The sequence below is a fragment of the Lonchura striata genome, chromosome 8, assembly GCF_046129695.1.
Source record: "Lonchura striata isolate bLonStr1 chromosome 8, bLonStr1.mat, whole genome shotgun sequence".
Classification (NCBI taxonomy): Eukaryota; Metazoa; Chordata; class Aves; order Passeriformes; family Estrildidae; genus Lonchura; species Lonchura striata.
The window spans coordinates 38,034,793-38,050,441 of NC_134610.1; the positions used below are offsets into that span (position 1 = coordinate 38,034,793).

Consider the following 15,649-nt stretch of genomic DNA (forward strand, 5'->3'; position numbering starts at 1 on the left):
CCCTAAAATCTCTTAGAATAAATAATGCTTGAGCAAGTCAGTGGTCATTAACTCTTTATCCTCTGAGAGCTACATGTTACATCTCATCTGATTTTCTTTTTAAATTCTTTTAACTTTTAAAAATTCATTTGGAGAGGAATTCTCTTCCCTGGAATACCTATAACATTAACCTGCCATGCCTTCACAGAGAAATAGAGTTGTGACTGGTATGGTGGTTGGCCAGGTGAAAATTCCTTGAGGAAGTTACTTTTTCCCTTTCCCTTTTCCTTTCTTTCCTTTTTCTTTTCCTTCTTCCTTTGCTGCCTGTGCTGTGCTCCATGCTTTCCCCAGCGGGGTCTTGGCATACCAGGCCTGGAGAACCAAAAAACATTTAATAAAATTAAAAAAAAAAAAACCAAAACAGGTCAAGTCAGACTACTTAAACATTTTACTACTCTAACAGAGCATTCCTTTAAAAACCCAAACCTCTTAAAATCCAGGCTGGCTGGTGATGAAGCCAAAATGAAACCCCCAGATCTCTTGAGAACATTATTATCCCAAGAAGTGCAGCAATTGATCGAGCTGAGTCTCATTAACAGCAATACTTAGCTGGGCCATTTGTGTTGCTATAGTTATGGAAATGTTAAATTCTATGATCAACCCTATTTCCAGAGAATATAGCTCTTGTCAGAGCTCCCTCTGCTCCAGACTTGGCAACAGACAAATCATCCCCTTCTCGTGCCTCTGCAAATCGATGCAGACAGCTTTGATTTCCAGGAGGGAGCTTAGGAAGCAAAACAAACCCCCAACATTAAGAACCTGTTTATTGCTTTCAGATGCCTGTTCACAGGCCTGTGACTTGTAAATGATTCTGGTGCAGTTGCTCTGCAGACTTGCCCAGCTCCTGGGCTCTGGTGTCAGGGAGGCAGCTCTAGGCTGTGTGAGAGTAATGGGAAGTGAAGGAGAAGGGGAGGCTGTAAAGTCAGCGCTGGGTGGGAATTACTCCTTCCCTGTGTGTACAAGAACCTCACTCAGCAAAGTCCTGCCTGAACCAGAGATGCAGATTCTGCCAGGCATTGATAAAATGCCTTCCTTCCTGACCACGGGCTGCTATTTAATGCCACATCTCTGCCTGTGTCATCTCCAAGCTCCCTCTCAATGTGGCGTCCTGCAAAATCTGCCTTTTCCATCTGCTCCACCCCAAATCCTGCTCCCAGCTTGAGCCTGTTAAGGCATCCCTGAAGAATTTGCCTTGTCCAGTTGCCCAGTGTGTGTTACAGGAAGAGAAGCTGGGAGAAGAGGTATTGGAAGGAAAACTCAGCATGTTCCTCTCCTGACCCCAGATGGTCCTTCTTGGTGTCACCTTTTCATCAAGATGGGGTCAAACGTCCAGCTGGCTGCTGGACACTGCAATTCTGCTTTAATTATCTGAATTAGCTGAGCATCTTGCCTTCAAAAAGCCTGATAAAAACATCCTCCAACCTCCTGTGTGCCCACATCTGGGCAGGGCATGGATGGTGGTGGGCAGGAACCCTGTGGCACTCAGTAAAATTTAATTTTCTGCCTTAGTCCCAGGCCAAACTGTTCCTGCTTTTGGGAGAACCACAGAGCTGGGATGTGTTCCTGTTTCTGGCCCTTCCCATGAGAGGGATGAGGTGGTGATTGTGAGTTTGGGCTCCAGCAGGAATTGCGTTTCCCTGGCAGTAGCTGAGGGAAGCCAAGACGTCTCTGGCCCTGGATGAGACTCCACAAGGCCACAGGGATTTTATTTCCCCCTCAGTTTTGTGTTCTGGGTGTAACATCCTCCAGACCTTAAGTGGGAGGTGGAGAGAGTAGGAAAGCTTGCCAAGAACTTTCTGGGAGCTTGGTGGGGTGAAAGAGCTGTTTGGTGGGGTGATCATCTCCCTGCCAGCTCTGGGTCAATGGCAAAGGACTCGAGGCATTTGGCAGGAGAAGCCAAGAGATCTGGGATGTCTCTTTTTGTTCTCTTCCCAATTATTTGTGCAAATATTTCACTGCACAACAGTAACTTTGTCTCTTTAACTGGTGTAACTGTTCCATGAAATGAATGAAGTCAACTCCTCAGACACAGCTAAAATAAAATCCTGTTTATCACCAGCATCTGAACTGGGGATGGAAGTTCCTGGCAGCAGTGACTTATCAATGTTAAAATATTTGGGTTTTGGAGGCATGATGTCCACAGGCTTTGGAATGAGTTTTCTTAGGTATCTCTGTGGCTGCCACATCCCTGGAAGTGCTCAAGACCAGGCTGGATGGGGTTTGGAGCAACCTAGTCCAGTGGAAGGTGTCCCTGCCCATGGAATGGGGTGGAACAAGGTGAGTCTTAAGGTCTCTTCCAACCCAAACCATTCCATGATTTTGGTCCAGTCAGAACTGGTGTGGTGATCTGGCTTTACCTCTCCAGAAATCCTTTCTGTGTAAGGATTTGTATCAACGACCCTGGTGCACCAATTTATAATTTCAAAAAATGTGAATGTGTAATTGGGGCAGAAATTTGAGTAAATGGAAAGGAGAAATCACATTGTCACCAATTTTGCATTATTTATATTAATTTTGCAACACTGGCAGAATATAAATGTCAGACTGGGAGATTCATGCTTTCAGGGATGAAACATCAAAGATTCATCACGGGGCTAATGTTCACTTGGAACACAGGGGTTTAGCTACCCCACTTCCACAAGGGACAAGGCAAAGCAAGGGAAAGGTCCAGAAATGGCAGTGATTGGAAGCTTGGGAAGAGGGGCTTCTGTGTGAGGAGAGATGGGGATTACTGGAGTTAATTAATGCACAAGGCTATTTTGACAATCCTCCTCCCCTGTGCCATGTCACAGGTGCTGCAGCAAGGCTCCATGACATTTAAGGGAAACAAAATTTCAACAGATGAAAGGAAATACTTTCTTAAGGGCTGTAATTAATGCAAGAAGATGATTGCCATGGGATGCTGAGGACAGGATCATTTGAGCTGTGCTCCAAATGAAAGGCTGCCTGGGCACTTTGTGCTGTACAGAACAGGCACATTTTATAGTGACAGGGATAATGTTTTCAAGTCAAACTTACACTAAATACTTGCATGTTTCAGGGTACAAAATGGATTACTACTTGGAGCTAGGAATGATGGAGTATTTTTTTTCCCTTTTGCTGTAGCACTGAACCATTAGCCTTTCCCTGAGGAGAGATATTGGTTTAGTGAGGAAACATGAGGGGAAAAAAAAAAAAGAGTAATTTGCCAAATATCACAAATGCTGCCTGTGTTGAGCGAGCCAAATGGCTCTAAATGGAAATTGGGAAGTACTCAGCAGGGCTGGGAGAAATATGCACTATCCTTGGGTCAACAGTGGGAGAAGCCTTGGAGAAAGCTGTGAGAATCAGCATCCTGCTTGTGGTGGAGGTGCTGGGATGTTGGAGGAGCAGGACAACAAGGAAACCTTCCAGCCAGGAAAAGTGGGGGTTTAGAAGCAGTAGGAATTATTGGGGCTATGGGATGGAGGAAGCTCTTTTGGTGTCTCCTGGAGCAGCACAGAGGTCTTGCCTCATTGGGAGCCCCTGTGTGGGCTGCCTGCAGTTCCCTGGGGCACAGCAGGGCTCTGCCCAGTGCCCAAGGACTTGGTAGCATTTACCAGGCTTGAAAGTGATCCAGGGGTATTTGAGGCATGTGTGGAATCACAGAACCACAGACTGGTTTGGGAGGGACCTAAAAACTCATCCCATCCCACCCCCTGCCACAGGCAGGGACACCTTCCACTAGCCCAGATTGCTCCAAGCCCCATCCAACCTGGCCTTGGACACTTCAGGAGCAGCAACAGCTTCCCTGGGCATCCTGTGCCAGTGAATAAAATATACTTCAAATGCTCTCAGTTTTACCCTCAGGATTTTATAGCCCTGAGGGGTGGAGCTTGAGGCAGAAACTAATTTATTTTAAAGCCTGGAAGGGGAACTTTTGAAGAAATTATTGTTTGAAATTATTTAGAAGAAGGGCTTAGATCTTGGACATTGAATGGCCAGGTGTTTTGCCTTCTCAAGGTGATCTATCCAGGCTTGCTGAGCACCTCAGCTCTGGAAGGAAAAGGAGAAATGCATGGAATTAATGGCCCCTGTGTGTTTTATCCATGCATGTGGAGGCCACTCTGCTCAACTTGAGCAGCAGCAGGTTCACCAAAGCACTCTGCCAGCTGTCCTGTCAAAATAAGCACTGGTTTGGCACATCCCAGGTTGGGAGACATGGGTTTTGGTGCTGTTGAGCCCTAAATCATAATTCAAATAGTGAGGTGCCAACCCACCAGCACAGTGGGCAGGTCCCTACATCAACTGTGGCTGGACATGGCAGGGAATGCTAAAATACATGCAAGGGAGCTCTGGAAGTCACCTGGAACGCTTCTTCCTCCTCTTTGTACACCGGGTCGTGTCTGGCCAGAGAAGTGACAAACTCAGCAGTCCTCAGTGGCTTCCTGGCCATCTGCAGCAGCCTCAGCTCAGTCAGCACCGTGTGCACCACGTCCACAACGTGGCCCTGGGTGAAGCCATCCGACACCTGGGCCAGGCAGTTGAGGTTCACCAGCCTGGTGAGGGTCCCACCGTGCTGCAGGATGTAGTGCTTCCACAGTGCTGAGCATCAGGACATGGAAAAGAGACAATGTAAACACAGCAATTCAAGGAAAGCAGGATAAATATATTTATTATCTATTTTGATACTGGAAAAAGAAAATAAGGACTATCGATCAGGAAATTCAAAATTTTTTTTGTGTGTTCTCTTTCCTCTTCAGATTTGCAGCATAGGCATGTGTGCTTTTAAGCCCTTACAGATAATTTTTGGCCACCAGTCAGTACTTCTCAGCAAGTCATTAAGGGCAGTTAGAGTGGGGTGGGTATGTGTGTAAAAATGGAAAGAACTACTTGTGTGTGCACACAGAACCTGTCCAGTGCTCCCATTTGGATGTGCAGAGTTAAGTACATTTACCAACAGCCTGCTTTTATTTCTCTGACCTTCATCACACCTTATTCCTGCTGAGCTGAGGGCTGCTGGGGTGACTCCATGTCCCAAAGGCTTCCAGCTATCAGGCACGTGTTGCAAGGTGCAAATTTTCTGTGATTGGGGTTTTGCTGGTTACTTGAAAGGTGAACTTGGTTGTGTCTTTTAGCTGTAAACTTCTGTGACCTGATTGGTTTCTTTGGGGTTGTGAAGTGGCTGAGATTTTGCTTCCAAATAACAGGAATAATACCAATCTTTTGGTCTGTTTTATGTTAAGTAAGGCTCTGTTTCAGAGAAATTTAGGAGAACTTTGATATTGCCTCCTCAGGCTTTGCTTTAAAGCATAATATAGAAATATTTGGAAAAGATTGGGAGGATTATGGGTAAGAGGTTAAAAAGTTTCTTGAATGAGACATTTTGAGTCTGCTGTGCTTGAATGCTCAGATGTAGCATGAAGATGTTGGGTGGAGGTTGGTGCTGCTGGAAAAGCTGCCTTGCTCCCCCTTGGACGTCGATACCACGGGCTGAGCCCATAACTATCGACAGCTCTGCACTGCATTTCTCACTCCAGCAATTTGTGGTCTCTCACTTGAATCGTGCCTGTGCTCAATAAATATTGGCTGAATCACTAATTCATAAAGGAGGAATTGATGCACACAGTCAGATATTGTGTGCTGCAGCTCCTGGTGCAGGTGTGTAACACAGGGCACTGCCTTGCTGGGTGATTAATGGCAAGAAATCGGTATGGGATTGTGACTCTTCAATATATGCAATGATTTCCATTGTATATTTACTGTTTCCACTGAGCACAGATTGGAATACTCTGGTCTGTAACCAGAGGGAGGGCTGCAGCAGACAGGTAGCTGTGCACTGTGTATTACAAGTATTTGTTATCTCGTTATTTTTCTGTCAAAACAAGTTTCTGTCTTTCTCAAATGGGGTGTCACTGAAAACTGACAGGATGGGGAGGTGAAGAGCCTATTTCCATAGAACTTCAGGGAAGGCTGGAGCTGAAGAACAAGCCAGGCACTATCTGAAATGGGGCAACACAAAGAATTAAAGCTACACATTTATTCTGCTTTAAAATGCCACAAGTTAACTTTTTTTGGCATTTGGAAGTGTGCAGTTGAAATTCCTCGAGCTGGCTATTTTTTAGGACTCCAAGTTAGTGGTGAGAGTCCCAGAATGTGACAGTTCAACCCCCAGAAGTGAGCACAGCTAAATTCAGCTGCTGTCACCTCCTTTCTCTAGGTTTTGCTCTGTCTCCTTATCTCTCAGCAATTCCTCAGAGCTGTAACCCAACATGAAACACATGTTCCCTTGCTTGGTGACCATTTCCCATCCACAGCAGGAAAATGATGGAATGTGGGAGAGGTTTACGATGTGCTAGGCAGCAAAACTCTGTCCTGGGCCCACCCAAATGTGCATCACCTGGCTACCTGGGCTGCCTCTGAGGGATGCAGGGTGAAACTGGACTGCACAATGTGTTTGTAAGAGTTTTGTAACAAGGTGACACTGGACACAGGAAAGAGTACCTGTGTGGCAAGGCCCCTGAGCCAAATCTATTTTCTTTTATTGCTGTTTATTGCAGACTTCAGGATGCTTAAAACCTCAAAACATTGGAGGTTTGTTTTATTTAAAAAAAATGTTTTCCTTACAAGCTTTGAGTCTCAGTACATGGAATATTCAATGATTTTATCAGAATTTGGAAGGGCCTGTCTATCGCTGTAAACATTTGATAGACCAGACATGCAAAATCATGGATGCCTGTACAATTTCTCTTGTGATCTGCAAGCACACAAAGTGGAATTTGTAAGAGAGAAAATGTAGTCCTTTTGACATGGTTTGGTTTTGGAGAGGCTGAGACGTTGTGGTGTTTAGAGCATGGGAGTATGGAGACTGGAAATTCAGAACTGCAAACAGGAACCAGAAATTCAGAATCCCTGTGTTAAAAAAAGAAAAGCTTAAAATAGAAAATGTGTGCTGAAATAGGGGAAAAAACAGCTCAGGCTGAGCTTGGTGCACACTAAACTCATGGAAAAATGTGAGTTGCTGGTGAAAAGTATTTTAAACTCTTCTCCCAGCTTCCATTTTTATTATTTGGCCTTTGGAGCAGACTGTTATGATTTAACCTACATTTTCAGGACTTGAGACACACCAGGGGCATGACTTGAGCTGAAGGGCAGTTCTGAGCATAACCAGGCAACAAGCAGGAATTTTAAACAGTAGGATTAACCACGAGGATGACTGAAATACTTGCCAAATCTCGTCAGGTAGTCAGGCTTCGGGATGAGAATGATTTTCTGGTAAACTTTGCAGAAAGGTCCCAGATTGGCATTGAAGGGCCTGCTGGAGGTGCCCACCAGCAGAACCCTGTCCTTGGGTTTCAGAGCCCTCAGGAACTGGGGCAGGAGCTTTGCCAGGCGTTTGAAGTTCACCTGCAGCACGTGGAAACAAGAGGAGAGACTTGTTAACAATGCTGACAGCTCCGAGTTAATGAGCTGGAGCTGTACCTGCTGCCTGCAACAGGATTTTGGGGTTTTTTTTAGTGCTCTGCTTGTATTTGGTATGAGCTGATGAGATATCAGCACAAGTAGGAAGATTCTGCCTCCTCAAATTCAGGTAAACACTTGATTTCTGCTTTGTGGGTTCGTGCCAGTGCCTTTCACTACTGAATTTACTGGTCTAGTTATTCAAAGGCAGGAAGGGAGCAACTAATTTAAAGAAGGAAATCTTTGCTTCCAGCTCAAGGAGAAATATTGCAAGGACCTGCACACCTGATGAACCTCGACGGTAGAAAATTGTAGCCTAGTTTGGAATCCTCCCAGCTCTTGGAGGTTATGATTTTCTTGACTTCTAAGTGTGAAAACTACACTCCCTATTTTTTTCTATGCTTTCTAACTTGCTGAGGCTCTGAGAACAAAGGTTCTGGGAGCTCAGAGTTCATTTCTTTGCAATAATTTACTACTTGACTTTGTAACACATATTTAACTACTACTTACAGAACAGATGAGTATTGAGCAGAACCTTTTATTGGAGGGTTATATTTGATAATGTTCAAGTGAATATTGGCTGGAGAAGCCTAATCAGATTGCTGTGGTGTCATTACTGTTAATCAATAAGCTTTCCCACAAGTTTTGGGGTAGAGTAGCACTTTTTTTTTTTTTTCCCTAAATAAACTTAACACAATGCATCTGGTGGATCATTTTCTTCTCATGGTCATGCCAATTTTCCAAGTTTCCAAATTTTCCAAGTGTGCCAATTACTTAATCAAGATAATGAGTTGAGCATGTCTTAGCCCCAGGGCTGAGGGCCCCCTTTGGGGCACAGCCAGGGTGACATGGCCAGCCCATAGTTTTGCTCCTGGATGAACTGTCCCTCAGTCCTGGTGGCACAAATGTCACCCTGGCATTAGCACAGTGCCTGATACTTGCTTTGGCTTCTGAAGGCTGAGCTTAGCTCATCTTTTAGGCTGGGGCTGAGAGTAGCTTGGTCTAGTAGAACATATCCCCACCCCTGCCAGGAGGTGGAACAAGATGACCTTTAAGTCCCCTTTCAACCCAAACCATTCCATGATTCTCCAAAATTCCAGCACTCCCAAGGGACTTCTGCCTGTCCTTCCAGGTTCATGCTCTCTCCTCTAAGTGTTGGATGTGCTGTGAACAGTTTGGGATGTGTGGATTCCAAGCCTGAAGCCAACACTCCCATCAAGGGAAGGTCTTGGGATGGGTACAAGGGGCAGAGGAGATACCCTTGACTCTGAAGTGGGCAGGACAAGAAAATTTTGCACACTGATGGCAAAGCAAGCATGGATCATGAATAATCCAGCCCATTTTGGGCACCTAATCTCAATTTTAATCCCCATCTGCATCTTCTGTCAGGGTTTGAACCCAAGAGAAAGGTTCCCTCTTGTTGTGGGGATCACTGAGGGTCCCTCTGATGCTTTGTGAAGGCTGCCCTAGAACAGAGGCCAGGCAGAGTTACAGAATAAAGCAGGGATTTATTAAAAGGATCTCCTCCATGGATCCACCTTGGGCAGCACAAGAGCCCAGCCAGGGCTGCACTCAAGATGAACCAAAATGGTCACAAAATGGACAACTGGTCATGGGGTCTCTCACTTTTATGAGTTCTGGTTCATTTGCACATTGGAGTCCATTGTCCAATTACAACTTTAGGTTTATGAAGTTCCACCCTTCTTGTTTTTCTCTCTTCAATTCACCATTGTTTATGCTCTTGGGCCTGAGATTTGGATCATTTGTCCTTGGTCCCCAGCTAGAAAAGGAATTGTTTTGTCTCCCTACTCTGCAGAGAGCTCACCATCCCCTAATCTGAAGCTCAGAAGTGCACACTAAAGCAGCACAGAATCTGAAAAATAGAAAAGCTAAAACCTGAGGCATCACCTCTGAGGATCACTGCACATCCATCACCTCACCCAGCCCTGGCAGAAGGAACAGCCCCAGCCAAGGTTGGGTTGCCTTGTGTTGCCTTTCCAAAATACAGGCTTGTGACCACCTCACAGACACTCTAAGATAAAAGGTTTAATTTTTCACATAAAGCTCGAAAAGCAAAATATTTTGCAGGCAAGAGGAAGTGGGGTGAATTGCTCCATGCTGTGAGTATGGGGCAGTATTTTAATTCTCTTTCCAAGCCACACAGGAGAGGAAGGAATGGCATTAGAACTCCTGGGAGCCCAAAGAAAATAATCTGTCATTGTAACTATTTAACACAGGCTCCTTGTTTTTGCAGTGGAAATTTATCCTTGTTACTTTATTGTTCACTTTGGCTCCATCCAATTTCTCAAATTAATAGAGCTGAACAATTTAAGCTCATCTCAACTTTTAGCTTCTTGCCTCATATTTTGAAATTCTCCATTATTCCCTTTTACTTTCTAGTGCACTGATGAGCGGTGACTGGACTATTTTTAAATAAAGCAAGGATAGGTGCAAGAGAGAAATGTGACCTCTTGGGGGCTCTTAAGAAGTCACAAGACTCTCTTAAAAGCTAAAAAAAAAAAAAAAAGTTAGTGAGAAGCTATTATCAAGCAAGCTTTGGCAGGTCTGGTCATAGTGGTATGTGCTAAGCTAAGGAATACACATGATCCTTTGTGTGGGCTCTAGTGCAACAGGAGAAATTATCTGCACTGAAATAAAGAAGAATTCACCTCTTCTTCTCCCTTCGGTGCCCCTTTGGAAAATACTCTCTCTGTGTCTCCAATCCACACAACTGAAGGCTGCAATTCCTTGCCCACCTAGGAGAAAATGGGGGAGAAAAGGCAAGGAGCTGATTAAAACAGCTGCAATTTCATACTTGGGAGCATGTCACTGTGCTTCTGAATCCAGATTTCAGCAGCTCAATTAGCCTGGCTTATTTTTTATCCCTGGGAATGTTCAGCAATCATGGATAGCACTGCTCAGCAGCCTTGGCAAATCCAGCTCTTTCTATTTAGGCACTGAGCATTAAGAGCCCACCCCAAACTGGATCATTTTGTCTGCTATGCTTATCTTTAATTTCTCAGCGCAAATTCAGTTGTGTTCCTGCAAAAGGAAGCTTGGATTTGGTGTTCAATGGAAAGTCGTGGTCCAAGAGCTGCTTTAGGCTGAGGCTGGGATCTCACCCTGGTTTTCTGGATGGGGAGACAGGCAAAGCATGGCTGTTGCATGAGAGGGAAGGCACTTATCGTTAAGCAAAGCAGATTGTCAATCTTTTGGTTGAAACTCCAGCATTTAATTTGCAGCAAGCCCAAGAATTAAATTTGAAGGAGGGGTGGGGGCATTGCCCAAAAGTGGGTTTTCCTGCTCCAAAATCAGAGGCACGATACCCCTGGTTCACAGCAGGATGGCAGCAATGCTACAGGCTTTTTCCACATCCTGCACTCTTCCCCATTGCTATAGAAACACCAGAGGTTGAGCCATTCCAGAGGTTTAGACATTCTGCTGCCAAATTTTAATCACTTTCCAGTGGCTCTCAGAGTTTGCTCAGCAACAAAAAGTGACGGCTCGAGGAGTCAGTGGTAACGAGAGAGAGAGAGGCACAGCATCCTTCCATCCTGCCTTTTTCTTTTTTTTCCCTTTAATTCCCCCTAGTTGAAACTGCTGCTTCCAGGAAGGCAGCTTACAAAACCCACGGGCTGTGTACATCACAGGCTCCTGTCTGATTGACAGCCAGGCAGGAAGAATGAATTTGTGAGCATGGTTGCTCGCAGCACTGCAGCTGATTTTCATGGCTGTGTGTGTGCAGGAGGGGTGGGCTGGGGATGGGGAAGAGCACAGGACACAAGGGCTGGTCACTTTGTTTGCTGTGCTGCTGATGGGGTGGTGTGGAAGCAATGCCACCTTCAGCGTGTGACACTTTTATGGCTGGCAACTGGTCAGTCCCAGAATATGTCAGGTGATAGCTCCAAGTCCAGAACAGTTGGATTGGAGAGTCCTGGAATCATTTGGGTTGGAAGGGACCTTTAAGCTCATCCCATCCCACTCCCTGCCATGGGCAGGACACCTTCTGTGGAAGGTCCCAAGCTGTTCCAGGCCTTGTCCAACCTGGCCTTGGGCTCTGCCAGGGATCCAGGGGCAGCCACAGCTGCTCTGGGCACCCTGTGCCAGGGCCTGCCCACCCTCACAGGGAAGAACTCCTTCCCAAGATCCCATCTAAACCCATTCTCTGTCAGTTTAAACCCATTCCCCCTTGTCCTGTCCCTGCTGGCCCCTGTCAATAGCCTCTCTCAATTTTTCTTGTAACCCTTTCAGGCACTGGAAATGATGTCTCAGGTTTTAGCTTTTCTAGTTTTCATATTCTGTGCTGCTTTAATGTGTGGGTCTGGGTATCCTGTTATGGGATGGTGAGCTCTCTTCACAGAGCAGGGAGACAAAACAATTCCTTCTGTGGCTGGGGACCAAGGACAAATGACCCAAATCTCAGGCCAAGAGCACAAACAACGTGGACTGAAGAGAGAAAAACAAGAAGGTTGGGACTGCATGGGCTAAAGCTGGAATTGGACAATGAACTCCAATATGCAAATGGAGCAGAAGTTATCAAAGTGAGAGACCCTGTGACCAGTTGTCCATTCTGTGGCCATTTTGGTTCATTTTGGGTGTGGCCCTGGCTGGGCTCTTGTGCTGCCCAAGGTGTAACCATTAAGGTCTTCTAATAAATCCCTGCTTTATTCTTTAACTGTCCAGCCTCTGTTCTAGGTCAGCCTTCACAAGATATCAGGAGGGGCTCTAAGGTGACCCCAAAGCCTTTCTCTTTTCTAGGCTGAACAATCCCAATTGTCTCAGCCTTTTCTTTTAGGAGAGATGCTCCATCCCACTAATCAGATGGGTGGTCTCACTCCAACAGGTCAGTGTCCTTCCTGAGCATTTTGCTTTGGTGGGTGGCAGGAACTCAAATATTTAGTGTTAATAGTGAAGATCGAAAAAAAGAAAAATAAAAGCAACATATTAGAAAAGGTATCAGATCCCTGAGGGGCCTGTTCAGTGCCTGTGCCTGATGCTGGAGTGGGATGTGACAGGGAAATAAGGGTGGGGGAAGGTTACAGAGGCTACAAAAGCTGTTGGAAGAGGCTGAACACTTCTGGTGTCTCTTTGTCCTTTTGGTGGGGTCATCACAGGCTGGGAGGAGGGGATATTCCTTGTTTGCTTTGGAGATGGTTTCTGTGGTTTCTGTGGTGAGCAGCCCCCCTGAAATGCAGCCTGAGGTCTGAAATCAGGTTATACCTTCATTTTAGCTCTTACAGGAGAACGCTCACTGTTGGCACACCTTTCATCTTCTTTGCCCCCTTTGTTTCCCTACTAAGTGGAAATATAATGAATAATCTCAATTTTGGCTCCTAAAGAGAGAATGTGCTGTGTTTTCTGTTTTGAGGCAAAGAGCTAAATGTAGAAAATGGCCTGCCTGTGTTTATTGCCCAGAGAAGCTGTGGATGTTCCATCCCTGGAAGTGTCCAAGGCCAGGTTGGACACTGGGGATTGGAGCAGCCTGGGACAGTGTAAGGTGTCCCTGCCATGGCAGGGGTGGGATGGGATGAGCATTAAATTCCTTCCAACACAAACCATTCCATTATTCCATGATTTTTCAGGTGTTAATAGACATTAATATAACCCAATTCAACACACTGTGTTTGAGTCTGGCTGTTTCTTCCTGGAAATCCAGATGAGACTCCCAGAATCCATTGACATCTAATTTAAATTGTTGGCAGATCTGTAGCTGCCTGTATATCCCCCTGTGAAAGTGCTCCATTTGAATTATCCACGGACAGTTTGAATCCATGGATAATTAAATGCACTGTACGTAATTAATTTGTAATTGAAATTTTATTAGCCTTGCTGCAATTCTACAATTTGTTGGAGCTGCCAGCAGATGGCCCCTTAACCCTTCTAATACCACACTGAGTGAGATTTGCTCTTTGGGAAAACCATTATGGAAAAAAAAAAATCCCTCTCATCCTGCTGTCAAGAGTCATCAAAGATCAAACAGCACTTTGGAAAGCCTTGGGTTCAACTTTTCAAACCTGGGAGCCAGAGTTTAACAGTTAAATTGTTACACTTGAAAATGCAGGAATTTGATTCTTGCCCAGCACTTGAAGGATTTGATGGATTTTTAAATTTTTTTTAAAGACCCAAGATTTTTTGGAAGCTGAAGTTATTGCTGAATATTGCTTAATGATCTGTAGTTTATACACCCAGAAAAGCTGCACTGAAACCTGTGATTAGACCTTATCAGTGTATTAGACCTTATCATCACCAGGTAAATATTCCTGTGCGAGTGATGATGCCACTGTATTCTGGTTTGTGAGGCAGAAAATGGCTTGCAGCAGGATAAATTTAATTTTTAACCTTAGGGTAGCACAGGTTCAGGCTGCTTTCTCATAGAAATAGCTGCATATTTGAGTCCTGTTGATACTTTACACTTCAAGGATCTCAGAGTTCCAGCAGGCTGAGCTGCAGTAAGGGCAGAATTGTTTTGGATGCTGGAAGAAAGATTCACTGTACTGTTCCCAAATTTTAGCTGAGGTGGGAGAGTCTGGTGGCATGGAAATGCTAATCACACACAGAATTCTGTCAGTGTACCAGGACAAACTCCTCAACCTGCCAGAACAATGGCATGGCTGAAGGGACAATACAGCAGCAGTTATGAACAAATGAACATGAATCAGTGGGAAAAAATTAAATTAATGGCAGGCTTTAAAATTCTGTGGCCTCTAAATGCTGGGGTTGTATAATTTAATCAAAATAAACTCCATCAGATCTCTTTTTTGGGTGTAACCTTTGTATAGTCACCTCTGAGCTGCTGAAGAGCAGTCGCAAAGAGGCTGATAAGAGTCCCCCAGCAGTGGTGGTGTTGAAATATTTCTGGCCAATATTTTTCTCAGTGGCCCTGCACAGCACACAGTGAGCTGTGACACACACACACACACACACACACACACACACAGCTTCCCTGCTGGCATTTCCTCCTGGCCACCTCTCTCCCAACCTTTTAGCCTGGCCAGGGCTGCACTAATAAGGTTTCCCACGTGTGGCTCGGGGCACAATGTGCTCTCTGTGTGCTCTGTGGCCCTGGAGAGGGGATGAGCCCTGCGAGGGGCTGTGTCCCTCTGCTAGTCATTAACCCCTGGCTGCCCGTGATTGTCATTTTTATTGCCCTGCAGCTAAACCTCTGAACTACCTGGGCTTTTGTGGCACTGAGCTGTGCATTCTCCCCTCTCCCCACCGTCCTGTCTGGATCTGATTTTGCTTCCATGCCTCCTTCCCTGCCCTTCCTTGCATCTTTCCTGTATTTTATGGGGACGCAGTAGAGCCAAAAGACTGCTTGGCACAAGCTGGCAGCTCAGTCTGAGAAATGGGGCTTCCGGTGTGGAATATTTCAATTAATGTTGAAATTTCAATATTTTCACATTTTAAATTAATATTATTTAATTTCAATTAATATAAAAATATTAAATAATATTTTGTTACATTTAAATTGTTACATGATATTATATTGAAATAATATTTCAATGTTTTATTGAAATAAATAATATTTCAATGTGGAATATTCTGGGTCACACTTCAAGGGTGAGTTTTGTTTTAGGGGGGGATTTCTGGGAAGTGCTTCTCTGCTGGAGACAGATCCTCCCCTTTTTGCTCTGAAGCAGAGCTGACTTGGCAGGATTTGCTCTTTGGAGAACACAAGTGCTCAAGCTTGGTGTTTGCAGCCTCTTTCAATAGTTTTCCTATTCAATATCAATCTCCCTTACATCTCCTCTGAATAGGCAGATTGAAATGTTGGTGTTTTCCTGCTCTGTTATGAGAAGTCATTTCCTCTGAATGACATAAAAATGCCTGCCTGGAGTAACACTCAAGCCTCTCTTGGATCGGGGCTGCTGTGTCTCCCTGAAAAGGGAGGGGACGGGGGGGAAAGAACTTGGCTTTTGCATCTGAAACAAATTAAAGTTTCATTTTTTTCCCCAGTCCTATTCACTTGTTTAGGGCGTCTCCCACGAAACAACTGCCAGCAGCCAACGCTTCAGTTATGGAAGGAAAGTTTCCTAATGGTCATTTTCTGCTCTCCAGAGTTTCCTTTCATTACAGAAACTCTTTTGTTTGCACATAGGACAGGTAATCAAAAGTGTGAGGTGACTTCACCTTTATCACGGAGCACCATTAATCCTTATTTACTAAATCCTGGTGTTTAAGAGTGGTTGTG

The 15,649-nt window shown here is 45.0% G+C and overlaps 1 protein-coding gene across 1 annotated transcript in view; it reads right to left on the reverse strand.

Annotated features, from left to right (window-relative positions):
* Positions 1-243: 243 nt before the first annotated feature.
* DRC11 (dynein regulatory complex subunit 11) overlaps positions 244-15,649 on the reverse strand; it is a 99,373-nt gene continuing 83,967 nt past the window's right edge. Inside the window, exons 16-19 of the mRNA XM_077785229.1 lie at positions 10,128-10,214; positions 7,227-7,404; positions 4,364-4,602; positions 244-351 (exon numbers count right to left, since the gene is read on the reverse strand). Of these exons, the coding sequence (XP_077641355.1) occupies positions 244-351; positions 4,364-4,602; positions 7,227-7,404; positions 10,128-10,214 (612 nt within the window). The remainder of the gene's footprint in view (positions 352-4,363; positions 4,603-7,226; positions 7,405-10,127; positions 10,215-15,649) is intronic.